General features: G+C 46.3%; 1 protein-coding gene across 1 annotated transcript; it reads left to right on the top strand.

Annotated features, from left to right (window-relative positions):
* Positions 1-5,224: 5,224 nt before the first annotated feature.
* Positions 5,225-12,320, top strand: LOC148114296 (uncharacterized). Its single transcript, XM_087892536.1, has 4 exons — positions 5,225-5,294; positions 5,464-5,669; positions 6,588-6,673; positions 11,882-12,320. Exons 2-4 carry the CDS (start codon positions 5,476-5,478, stop codon positions 11,965-11,967), a joined length of 366 nt encoding a protein of 121 aa, XP_087748662.1. The 5' UTR covers positions 5,225-5,294; positions 5,464-5,475; the 3' UTR covers positions 11,968-12,320.
* The last annotated feature ends 229 nt before the right edge of the window (positions 12,321-12,549 follow it).

The following is a 12,549-nucleotide window of genomic DNA, read 5'->3' as shown; positions in this document are numbered from 1 at the left end:
AGGGGAGGGGGAGAGAAACGGGAGGCTTTGGAAATGATCACCCTTCCCAGCCTTGCTTCCCTGAGGGGGTGCCATGCTGTGCATACCTGTTCTGCTGCTGGAGTGGTCAGAAGTAGCCTTAGGCGGGCATTCAGGAACAGGCCAAGATGAGCGTGAGGCCACCGCATTGTAGGCTGCAAGCAGACTGGGCTATGTGGTCGAGGCAAGGGAGCCAAAGAGCAGCTGCAGCTATGCCATGGTGTGATTCTAAGGCACCAGGCAAGGCATGCGAGGCCAATAAGTAGTGGCTGGGCAGAACCAGATAGCAATTTAACAACCGGTTTGGTGAGAACTGGTTGAATCCCACCACTGCCCATCCTTCAAAACTTACAGCTCTGGTGAAGAAGCAAAGAGTCTCTAGACATTGAAACAAGTGACTTTCCATTCAGATAATATCTGGGGAAGAAACTGAAAGCAAAACTATTCTCAGTTCTGATTTTGCTAACAATTCATATTAATGGAGATTCTCCTATATTGCATTTCTTTAATAATTTAGGACAACCTGCAAAAATATAAATAATAATTTTAGCCTGAAAATGAACAATTAGTTTATATAGCTGTTCATTATAATGTGACTGGAACATTATATTTTGAGTTGGAGAGAGAGAAAAAAATGTTAGCACATTAGGTATAATTCCATAGACTTTTCCTCTAGCTGTGTTGTTTGCATCACAGGGTTTATTCAAGAGTCAGTTCAATGTTGGATAGGTTTTATTACTTAGTAAGTATTCATAAGCCAGGAAAAATTGCCAACCAAAAAAAAAAAAGAAAAGAAAAGAAAGAAAAGAAACTGGGCAATGATTTCAGGGAATTATGCATAAATGTATTTTTTCAGATAATAGTAATTTCATGTTACAGGATCCATGGATCAGGCCCAAGAACTGACACGACTCACTCATTTAAACAAGTCTTCTTTTATTTACAGGTTCTACTTTGCATTACATGCTGTATCTGGAAGTGGGGAGTATGGGAGAGCGTGTCTACCTTTTATACCTGTGGGCGGAGACTCAGTCAAGGAGTGGCCTGTGGGTGGAGCTGGCCAGGTGGATGTTAGTGTTAACCCCTGCACTACTGCACCACATCTGACCCCTGGCATGGGCAAGGCATTTACACTTGACAAATCCCCCTCTAAATGCCTGACCTGTGGTTGTAGGCCTGACTGACTAATTGGCACCCTGGGGCGGATATTGAGTTTGGATACTAGGTGTGAGTGCTGTCTACCCTGTAGTGGTTTTGTGAGTATGTCTGCGGTCTGTTCTTCTGTGTCACAATGTATGGCCTTTATGAACCCGATTTTGGAGAGTTGCCTCACGTGTTTGTACTTTATGTCTATATGTCTTGATCTTTGTCCTACTGCGTCGGCCATGGATATTTCTATGGCGGCCTTGTTGTCTTCGTAGATGTTTATCGGGTAAGCCGGCTCGCTCCACACACTGGCGAGTAGGTCGTCGAACCAGATGAGGTTGTTAGCGGCTTTGGAGAGGCATATATACTCTGCCTCTGTGGTAGAAGTGGCTACTAAGATTTGTTTACCTGTGTACCAATGCACTGGGCTATTGTTTAAGTAAAATATGTATCCTGATGTGCTTTTCCGGCCTTTGGTATCCCCGGCCCAGTCAGCGTCAGCGTAGCAGGAGAGAATGGGCTCGTTGGATGTTTCTGGTTCTAGGACTAGGCACGCATCGGCACTTTGTTTCAGATACCTCAGCACTCTTTTCACCGGTCCCAGTGGTACATGGTAGGTTTGCCCACATGCCTGAACAATAGATTAACTGATAATGCAATGTCTGGCCTCGTCCAGTTGGCGATATACAATAGCGAGCCTATGATTGACCTGTACAGTGTGTTGTCCTTAAATTCGGGTGATTCATCATGCATGTTTTTTAGGAAGTCCGGTTGCATGGGTGAGTCACACCCCTTGGCATCTGCCATGTTGCATTTGTGGATTAATTCTTCTATCTTTTCCTTTTGGGACAGCTGAAAACCTTTGGGGGTCTCATTGACCTGCACGCCTAGGTACCTGTTTATTTTTCCAAGGTATTTTAAAGTGAAGTGTTCACTTAGTTTGCTGGCGAAGGCGTTGCGATTTCCTTCGTGTTTGCTGATGTAAAGTATGTCATCCACATAGACTAGGATGTATTCTGGCGAGTCCCCCTCCCTTCTAGTAAAAAAACAGTTGTCAGCTACAGTTGCTGTGAATCCCATTGACTTCAGAACCTCAACCAGGCACTCGTACCAGCGTTTACCTGACTGTTTCAGTCCATATAGGCTTTTGCGAAGCAGCCAGGTGTCTCCCCTGTTGGTCTCTTTACTGTGTGGCGCCCTAACGTATATTTCCTTATCTAGGTTGGCGTGCAGGTAAGCTGTCTGCACGTCAAACTGGTGTACCTCTAGTCCTAGCAGTGAAGCGATGACCAGGGCACTTTTGACGCTTTCTGTCCTCACGGTGGGCGAGTAGGTGTCGGTGTAGTCCTCTGGGAACCTCTGAGCAAATCCCTGGGCAACCAGTCTGGCTTTGTATAGATTTTGGCCACCCTCTAGGTTCTTGATCTTGAAGTTCCACCTGGTGCCTATCGCACTTTTGCCCTCTGGGACCTTGGCTGGAGTGTAAACTTCTAACTTTTTTAGACTGTCCAATTCTTTGGCCATGGCGGACTCCCACTTTGCCCTCTCCTCCTGAGGTAGCCTCAATACCTCTTCGTATGAGTTGGGTGTGACATGGTTTGTGTGTATGTGCATCACGTAATCATTTAACCTTCTTGGCAATTGGTTCCTGGTTGACCTGACCGGCCTATCTATCGTCTGTTCGGCGTCATGTAAGTACCTGGCCTCCCTTTGTGTTAGTGAGTCTACACCTATCTTGGGGTGATTCCCTTTCCATTCCCCAACCTTGATGCCTTGGAGATTGGGTCTGTGTCCCTTCCCTTCCTGTCTATCTGTCGTTTCGTGTTTGTCTTGTACTTGCTCGTCTGGCCTACCCTCCCGCCTGGTGGATACCTCATTTAGGTGTATCCTGGACCAGTTGGCTTGCTCATGGAATGCTGCCATCCTAGATACCACGAATCTTTCGTTACTGTCCACAAATCTGAAGCCCTTGGTGCCTGGCTCGTATCCCATAAACCTCACTCTCCTGGATACTTTGTCCCCCTTCTTGCGCAGCTGTTTGGGTATATGGACATCAGCAGTTACGCCGAATACATGTAAGTGTGCTATCTGTGGCCTTTTGTTGTACATGAGTTCGTAGGGCGTTTTGTCTATCACGCTGGACCAGGTTCTGTTTAGTGTGTAGTTTGAGTAAACCAAGGCCTCAGACCAGAAGTGTTGGCCTATTCCCGCGTCCTCTAAGGCGCACCTGACCATTGTCTGCAGCGTGGAGTTTCGTCGTTCTACGACACCGTTCTGAAAGGCAGAGAACGGGGATGACGTAAAGTGAAGCACGCCTTTGGACCTGAGCCAATGGGAGAAATCCTTTGACAGAAACTCAGATCCTCTGTCAGTCATGATTTGTTTGATTTGGGTGTTGTTTTGAGTCTCTACCCTTTTGTAGAACTCTTTAAATTTTTGGAAGGCCTCATCCTTTCGTCTTAGGGTATAGACGAAGCCATATCAACTGTAATCATCCACGATGGTGAGGAAGTATCTTTTCTTGTATTTTATGGATGGCCTTAGGGGCCCTACCAAATCCATGTGGACTAAATTGAATATCTGTTTGGCGGCGCGTGAGGACTTAGGCCTGGGTTTGGCCTTTAACTTGGAACATTTGCACACCGAGCACTCGAGGTAATTTTCACAACTCTTTATTTTGATACCCTCGGTACAGTTGGCCATTTTTTGAACTACGGGGAAACTGGCGTGCCCTAGTTTCTGGTGTAGTAGGTGAGCACAGTCGTCGTGCATGGGTTTGCCTATCGATGGTCCTCTCTGGGTGTGTCTGGTGGGTTGTGTCTTATGTGTTGGGCTCTCCTCGTTCTCTGTCTCCCCCTCAGTTCTGCCCTGGTTAATGTCTTCCGTGCTTTCTGAGTTGGTGTATATGCTGTGGGTGTTACTCTCATAGAATGTTATGTATGGTAACCCTTGGCTGACTGTCACTCTTCCTATATCCTTTCCGCCCTTGCTAACGTGAACCTTTCCCCCTGCAAAGGTTACCTTAACCCCTGATTCTTCACTTAGTTTCACCGTGGCCAATATGTTGTGGGGTATCTCTGGGACCAGCAGTACCCCCTCTATTTCCCCTACGTCTGGCAGCGTAACCACCCCCTTGCCTGTCACCTTAACCTCACTCTGATCTGCAATCTTGATTGAGAAATTCTCCTTTGTGAATGACGAGAGCAGTTTTTGGTTATAGGTTGTGTGGTTGGAGGCCCCAGAGTCCAGAAGCCACGAGTTGGCCTCCCTACCCTGATGTGTCATGTGCGTGCGCTCTCCTATCCCATATAATGACCCTGTTCTGCTGTCACGTGAGCTATCTCTGTTCCCCCTCCTGTCTCTGGGGTTGGGTGAGTCCCTGCGTCTGTACCTTTCCTCAGAGGTGTGTCTCTCTGTTTGTCTGAACCTATGTTCTGGTCTGTTCCTCTCCCTGTAATTCTTGGGGCAGTCTCTCTTGAGGTGTCCCCTTGACCCGCAGCTATAGCACTCTGATGTGTTGTGCTGTTTTTCCTGGAAGGCTACTCTCTTCTCGCTCTTATGTTCCCTGGAGGAGCCAGAGCGGCTCCTTTTCAAATTGTCTGCAGCGATCAGTTTGTTGGACAGCTTCTTGACGGATAGTAGGCCTAGACTAACGGTATCTAAGTGTGTTAAGAAGCTGTCCCATGAATGATCCAAAGAGTTAATTATTACACTCTTCATGATCTGATCTGATATGATTTCTCCCCTAAGGTGTAGCTCTGCCCTGGTGGCACTTAAGGACACCAGGTGCTCACTTATGGGGGTCCCTGGTTTGACTCTGGCAGAGAAGAAATCTCTGGAAATCTGGATGGTGGTAGACACACTTTCACTGTAAAATAACCCAAACATTTTTTGTATGATTTCTGATACAGTGAGGTTATGACCAATGATGTGATAAACTGTGGGGGATATGCTAGCAATTAAAAGGTAAAATGCCCTATGGTGCATACAGTCCAACTCTAAAGTCCATGGTCTCTCTGGGGGGTCATTAATAAAATGTGACATATTTTCTTTTAGGAACACCACCTGAAGCTGCTGTGACCACTCTAGGATATTGCCCCCATCCATCCTCAACTTTGGAAAGTCACTTGGTAAGTTCCCAGCTAAAATTGGTCACTTGGTAAGTTCCCAGGTAAAATTACTTACTGCAGGCTGCTGTCCATGGTTCTTTATGTGCCTATAGCAGCAAAACGGCATGGGAATGCTTGCCGGTAGTTTAAAAGTCCCGCTTTGTAATTTTTTTCTTTTTTCTTCTTCTAGGCGGAAGAGCGCATGCGCGAAGTCCATTTCAGCCCTGCCGTCGTCGTGGAAGGACCTGTTCATCGTGGCTCCGATGTAGAGGCCTCTGTCGGTCGGGTAGGCCTCGGCTTCGGTCTTGGGGGTCCAGGTGTGCTCCGGAAGGTGTTGTCCTGCAGCTGCTTCTCCGGAATGAAGATCTTGGCAGCGTTGGGGCTCCGGCGACGGCTGTAAGTAGCTGCCCCAGTCCCAGCGTTCCGGGGTGTGCGGCTTGGGTGATCGGTGGCACGGTGTCCCTGGGGTGCGTAGGTGGGTTGGCGAGCCAGCATAGGCATCGGTGGCTCTCGGGTGGGTGCTTCGTCGCCCCTCTCCTCGCCTCCCCTTTTGTTTCGGCCTCTCCGATTTCTCTTTTGTAATTTTAAGGCCTGGGCCGAAGGCGGCGGCAAGGGTCTTCATGGCCCTATCTACTTGCCACTCGGTCGGGGTGTACCTGGGGTCTGAGTCGTATTCTGTCCCCTCTCCCCGGTCACTCTCTTCCTCGTTCATGGTCCGGCATTTTTCGCGTGCCGGCCATTTTGAATTCTGACTGCCGATTGGATGGAGGTCGGCCATCTTGTCCGACCACATGGACAAAGATGGCCACGTTTCAAATTTTGAGCGGGGCTTCGGGGCTCGGTGATCGTTGAGGGGTCCCTTTGGGGCGATCCACTCACCGAGTCCAGCTCCTCAAGTTCCGGATCCGAGTCCTCCTCGCCACCTCGCGGTCCATTATAAAGCTCCGCAGGTCTGCGAGGAGGTTCTTGTTCCGGCTCGCTCCTTCAGTAATCGTAGGACATCGAGCCGCAGCCTTTCTTCCTCCCGGTCGTTATGGTCTGCCATTTTTCCTTTCTTGATCTCCCCCTTTTCTTTCGTTGCGGTGGCTTTGGGGTTGATTGAGGTTTCTACCTTCACTGGTGAGCCTGATGGGTTGCTTTCCCGTTGCTTCGGAGGTGTCGCCATCTCGTAGGTAGGGATGTGTCCTCGTCATGTGGTCTGGAGTTATTGGGCCACAAAACCATCCTCTGCTACCATCTTGTTACAGGATCCATGGATCAGGCCCAAGAACTGACACGACTCACTCATTTAAACAAGTCTTCTTTTATTTACAGGTTCTACTTTGCATCACATGCTGTATCTGGAAGTGGGGAGTATGGGAGAGCGTGTCTACCTTTTATACCTGTGGGCGGAGACTCAGGTAAGGAGTGGCCTGTGGGTGGAGCTGGCCAGGTGGGTGTTAGTGTTAACCCCTGCACTACTGCACCACATCTGACCCCTGGCATGGGCAAGGCATTTACACTTGACATTTCAAAGCCACTTGACACACATCAAAATAGATTGTTTCAAATCAATAAAAAAAGGTACAAAAGCAAAATAAGTAAGCATGCCTTACAACCTCTCTCCCTCCCTGGAATGTTTTATTTCAATGATACTGCTAGTTGAGTATTCAGGGACTGTTTACTCCCATCACATCTGGAAAGAATTGATTAAAAGGAAGTTTGATTTAAACAGTTTCACATTCTATTGTTGCTGCTATTGTTATATTGAGGAAAGAGAAGAAAGAAAGTATAAAGCATTCTCTCTGCATATCTCCTAATAAGTGCCTTCAAATATACTTTTTCTTTTATATTATTTTTTTTGGCATTACTTTGACTGGACAGAGTTACATGGCCCTAGGGTCAAATTCACTGCAGTAGGAAGTGAATTACATGGTTGCAAAGGATAGTTATTTATGCATGCATGGGACACATTTGTGTATGAAGGGATTTATGCATAGGTGTATCTATCTATCTTTCAAATAAAAATGAAATGAAGCTCCATCTGTGTTACTTTTGCTGTTTGATTTTTTTTCCAGCAATTATGGCAAAGCCACCAGATGGACCTTGCCATCGTATAATAAACCACCAGGCATTATTCTGATTTAAGCATTAATCTGGACACTCTCTTAAATTCTTGTTGCATTGGCCTGCTGCCTTTATCACGCTATTTACATCCTAGCTCTTTGAGAGTTCAGTCTTCATGCAGCTCTATATATCATGCTGTGAGTATACTAATGGTATCTGAAATCAGCATAACATGTAGATTGAGTCTAAATGTTATTTTATAATGTGTATATGAGACTCTTCTTTTTTTCTGTGAGACTTTTCAGAAGCAAGCCAATTCTGCCCATTGAATCAATTAATTAATATTATTGTTTTTCTTGGTCTAGATAGTATATTAACTAATGCATTGAAATCTATTCAAACAGAAAATTATTAGAACATATTGAGATTTGCAATGAAACTTGGCACAATTTGTTGTGATCCACACAAACAAAGGCTTTAGCATAGTCGATGAAGCAGAAGTAGATGTTTTTCTGGAACTCCCTAGCTTTCTCCATGATCCAGCTTATATTGGCAATTTGATCTCTAGTTCCTCTGCCTCTTTGAAATCCTGCCTGTACCTCTGGTAGTTCTCGGTCCACATACCGCTGGAGCCTAGTTTGTAGGATTTTGAGCATAACATTGCTAGCATGTGAAATGATGCAATGGTGTGGTAGTTTGAACATTCTTTGGCATAGTCTTTCTTTGGAATTGGAATGTACACTGACCTTTTCCAATCCTGTGGCCACTGTTAAGTTTTCCAAATTTGCTGTGAAGTTGGGTGTAGCACTTTTACTGCATCGTCTTTTAAGATTTTGAATAGCTCAGCTGGAATACTGTCACCTCCACTAGCTTTGTTGTTGCTCAGACTTCCTAAGGCCCATTTGACTTCACATTCCAGGATGTCTGGTTCGAGGTCAGTAATCACCCCATTGTGGTTATCAGGGGCATTAAGCTCATTCTTGTATAGTTCTGTGTAATTTTGCTGCCATTTCTTAAACTCTTCTGCCTCTGTTAGGCCCCTGCCATTTTGGTCCTTTATCATGCTCAGTTTTGCATGAAACGTTCCCTTCATATCTCCAATTTTCTTGAAGAGATCTCTGGTCCTCCCTATTCTATTGTTTTCTTCTATTTCTTTGCACTGTTCATTTAAGAAGGCATTCTTATCTCTTCTAGCTATTCTCTGGAATTCTACATTCAATTGGGTGTATCTTTCTCTTTCTCCCTTGTCTTTCGCTTCCCTTCTTTCCTCAGCTTCCTCAGACAGCCATTTTGCTTTCTTGCATTTCTTTTTCTTTGGGATAGTTTTAGTTTCTACTGTTGAGCCCGGCTGGGACTCACCATTGATGGGGGGGGGCGTGGAAGGTTGGAACCCCGTTGTCCAGGCATCTAACCTGTGGATTGGTGGGAGCCCTGACAATGAGCTACAGGCACCGGCAGCATCAGGAACCAAGCTGTTGGCGCCCTCTAGTATGTCAGTGCAGCACTGATTGTCAAGCCAATGAACAGCTGATGGGGGGGTGTTTGGGTTCTTATGTGCCGGATGATAGCTAATACGGCACAGAGGGTTATAAATAGCATTGCATGGCGACTGCGTGCAGCGCTGACTTTAAACTTGTATTCTGGCTTGTTCTTTTCTTCCGGCTGAGTTGCTGAGGAATTTAAAAGAAACCTGTAAGGCTGGCTTGTTCTTTTCTTCTGGCTGAGTTGCTGAGGAACTTAAAAGTAAACCTGTGTTAATGTTCTTTTGTGGTTTGAGTTATTTTTCTTTCGCTATTTGGACTGGATGAGAGACAGAGCCGAGAGAAAGTGCTCCTTATTACTTCCATCTGTCTTTGTTTTCCTTGCTGCACCGGTGTTTCAGTTGGTTGAAGGTTTGGAGAATGGCAAAGCCCAAAGACGAGGAAACAACTCCAAAGCTTCCTTTGCTAATTTCTATCGTCAATTTATCCCTGCTTTCACCCAGATAGCTTTACCCCTGACGGACCTTTTACAAACTAAGCCAATCTCAGGCTCAGGCTCAACCCATCCAAGACCGAGTGGCTGTGGTTTCCGACATCCCGATATAGTCAGTTGGTGCCATCACTGACTATTGGGGGTGAATCATTGGCCCCCACAGAGAGGGCACGCAACTTGGGCGTCCTCCTGGATTCACGGCTTTAGAAGAGCACTTGACGTCCGTGACCGGGAGGATTTTTCATTGCCTGATTCGCCAGTTGCGTCCCTTTCTGGATCGGGACTCGTTACACACGGTCACTCATGCCCTTGTCACCTCCCGCCTGGACTATTGCAACACTCTCTACATGGGGCTCCCCTTGAGGAGCACCTGGAGGCTCCAACTGGCGCAGAGTGCGGCCGCGTGGGTGGTAATGGGAGCGACATGGCGTTCCCATGTAACACCTCTCCTGCGCGAGCTGCACTGGCTCCCGGTGGTCTTCTGGGTGCGCTTCAAGGTTTTGGCTACCACCTTTAAAGTGTTCCATGGCTTAGGACCTGGGTACTTGCGGGACCGCCTACTACCACCAATAGCCTCCCACCGGCCGGTACGCTCCCATAGAGCTTCTCCAGGTGCTGTCGGCCAAACAATGTTGACTGGTGGCCCCCAGGGGGAGAGCCTTCTCTGTGGGGGCACCTACTATCTGGAATGAGCTCCCCCCAGAGATACGGAGGATCCTGGATCTGCGCACCTTCCGCCGCGCTTTAAAGACCTTATTATTTCACCAGGCGGGCCTGGCCTAATTTTCTCCCTCTTTCATAAAAGATTTTTAATTTTTAAATATCTTTTAGTATTTTATACATTCAATTTTAAAATTGGTTTTAAATAGTTCGGGGTTTTAAATTTGTCGGAGCCAAAATTATTTAATTTGATTTTATTCTACTTTTAAATTTTGTATGGATGTGTTTTATTGTTTGGCTGTGCACCGCCCTGAGTCCTTCGGGAGTAGGGCGGTATAGAAATCGAAAGAAAAAAAATCACTTCGAAACCACGGCCGGGTCAATTATTGAGTTGGACACCAATTTGTCAATGGGCGTTTGAACAGCTAAAGTACCTGTTTACTAGAGAGATGGTTCTCAAACATCCCAATCCCACACAAGAGTTTATTGTTCAAGCAGATGCTAGCGACGTCGCCGTGGGGGCGGTACTGTTACAGAAAGACAAACGAGATCACTTACAACCATGTGCTTATACCTCCCGTAAATTGAGCCCTACTGAAAGAAGATGGGCAATCTGGGAGAAGGAGGCCTTTGCTGTCAGGTGGGCGTTAATGACATGGCGTCACCTTCTCGAGGGGGCGACATGACCATTCAAAGTATAGACAGACCATAAAAATCTGGAAGCACTGCAGACACCAAGACGGTTATCCCCCAAACAATTAAGGTGGGCACAATACTTTCATCGGTTCTCATTCCGCTTGAAGTATGTCCCAGCTGGGAAAAACTTCCTAGCTGATGCTTTGTCCCGTATGCTATGGATTTTATTGTTGATCTCCCCACCAGTAACGGATATACAGTAATATGGACAATGGTGGATATGTTCTCGAAGCAGGCCCATTTTGTGCCCTGCCGAGGGTTACCGTCTGCACGGAGATTGACTGATCTGTTCCTCCATCATGTCTATCGCCTCCATGGAGTTCCTAGATGGATTATTTTGGATCAGGGAGTCCAGTTTACTGCTAAATTTTGGCGATATTTTATAAACTGAATAGTATCTACCCAAAGTTTGAGTTCTGCTTTCCACCCCAGTACTAATGGCACAGTAGAACGGACCAATGCCACTGTAGAACGATACCTTCGTTGCTATGTTTCTTATCAACAAACAGATTGGTCTGATCTACTCCCCTTCACAGAAGTTGCCTACAACAACATAACTCATCGTAGCATGGGTCTTTCCCCCTTCCAGATAGTATATGGTAGAGAATTCCCAGATATACCAGAAGTAGAACCTCCATCTATAGGCTTAGATACGCCGGCTGGTTGGGCAGACAAAATCCGCCGTATATGGCCGGAGATTAAGACAGCTCTGCAAAAGGCAGCGGACAAATATAAGACGTATATTGATAAAATAAAACCGTTTGTAGTGGGAGATCGAGTTTATTTGTCTAATAAATATTTAAAACTTAAAATTCTGAGTAAGAAGCTAGGCCCAAAGTACTTAAGTCCTTTCCCAATAACCAAAGTGATCAATCCTGTGACTGTGGTTCTTAAATTACCCCCTCTATTAGGTAAAATACATCCTGTGTTTCACAGTAACTTGTTGAAACCCGTTACTGTAGACAGGACTAGTGATTCACCTGGCCCACCAGGCCCAGTACATACAGATCAGTATGAAATAGATAAGATTTTAGACTCCAGACATTGTAGGGGTAGGCTCCAATATCTGGTACGATGGAAAGGCTATCCCTTAGCACAGGCCTCCTGGGTGGTGTCTACAGATGTACATGCTGCCCGTCTTATACACCGGTACCATCGCAAGTATCCAGATAAACCGGGACCTTCAGGAACTGTATCTGCTGTGTCTAATCCTTCTGCTTTATATTTCGCAGGTGGACCCCTGGTAGAGCGGAGCCGCCTGTCGAGCCCGGCTGGGGGGGGCCGTGGAAGTTTGGAGCCCTGTCATCCAGGCATCTAACCTGTGGATTGGTGGGAGCCCTGACAATGAGCTACAGGCACCGGCAGTATCAGGAACCAAGTCGTTGGTGTCCTCTAGTAACATCAGTGCAGCGCCGATTGTCAAGCCAATGAACAGCTGATGGGGGGGGTGTTTGGGTTCTTATGTGCCAGATGATAGCTAATACGGCACAGAGGGTTATAAATAGCATTGCACGGTGACTGCATGCAGCGCTGACTTTAAACTTGTATTCCGGCTTGTTCTTTTCTTCCGGCTGAATTGCTGAGGAATTTAAAAGAAACCTGTATGCTGGCTTGTTCTTTTTTTCTGGCTGAGTTGCTGAGGAACTTAAAAGTAAACCTGTGTTAACATTCTTTCGTGGTTTGAGTTATTTTTCTTTCGCTATTTGGACCGGATGAGAGATGGAGCTGAGATCTACCTCTTGTACAATGTTGCAAATCTCCGTCCATAGTTTTTCAGGCATTCTGCCTATCAGCTCTAATTCCTTAAATCTATTTGTCACCTCTACTATATATTCTTCAGGGATATGATTTAGTTCATACCTGAATGGCCTAGTGCTTTTCCCTACTTTCTTCAATTTAA

The sequence above is a fragment of the Pantherophis guttatus genome, chromosome 4 (genome assembly GCF_059756535.1).
Source record: "Pantherophis guttatus breed Tessera chromosome 4, ASM5975653v1, whole genome shotgun sequence".
NCBI lineage: Eukaryota > Metazoa > Chordata > Lepidosauria > Squamata > Colubridae > Pantherophis > Pantherophis guttatus.
Note: the sequence above shows the minus strand (reverse complement) of the source record. Positions and strands in the feature narration are given on the sequence as shown.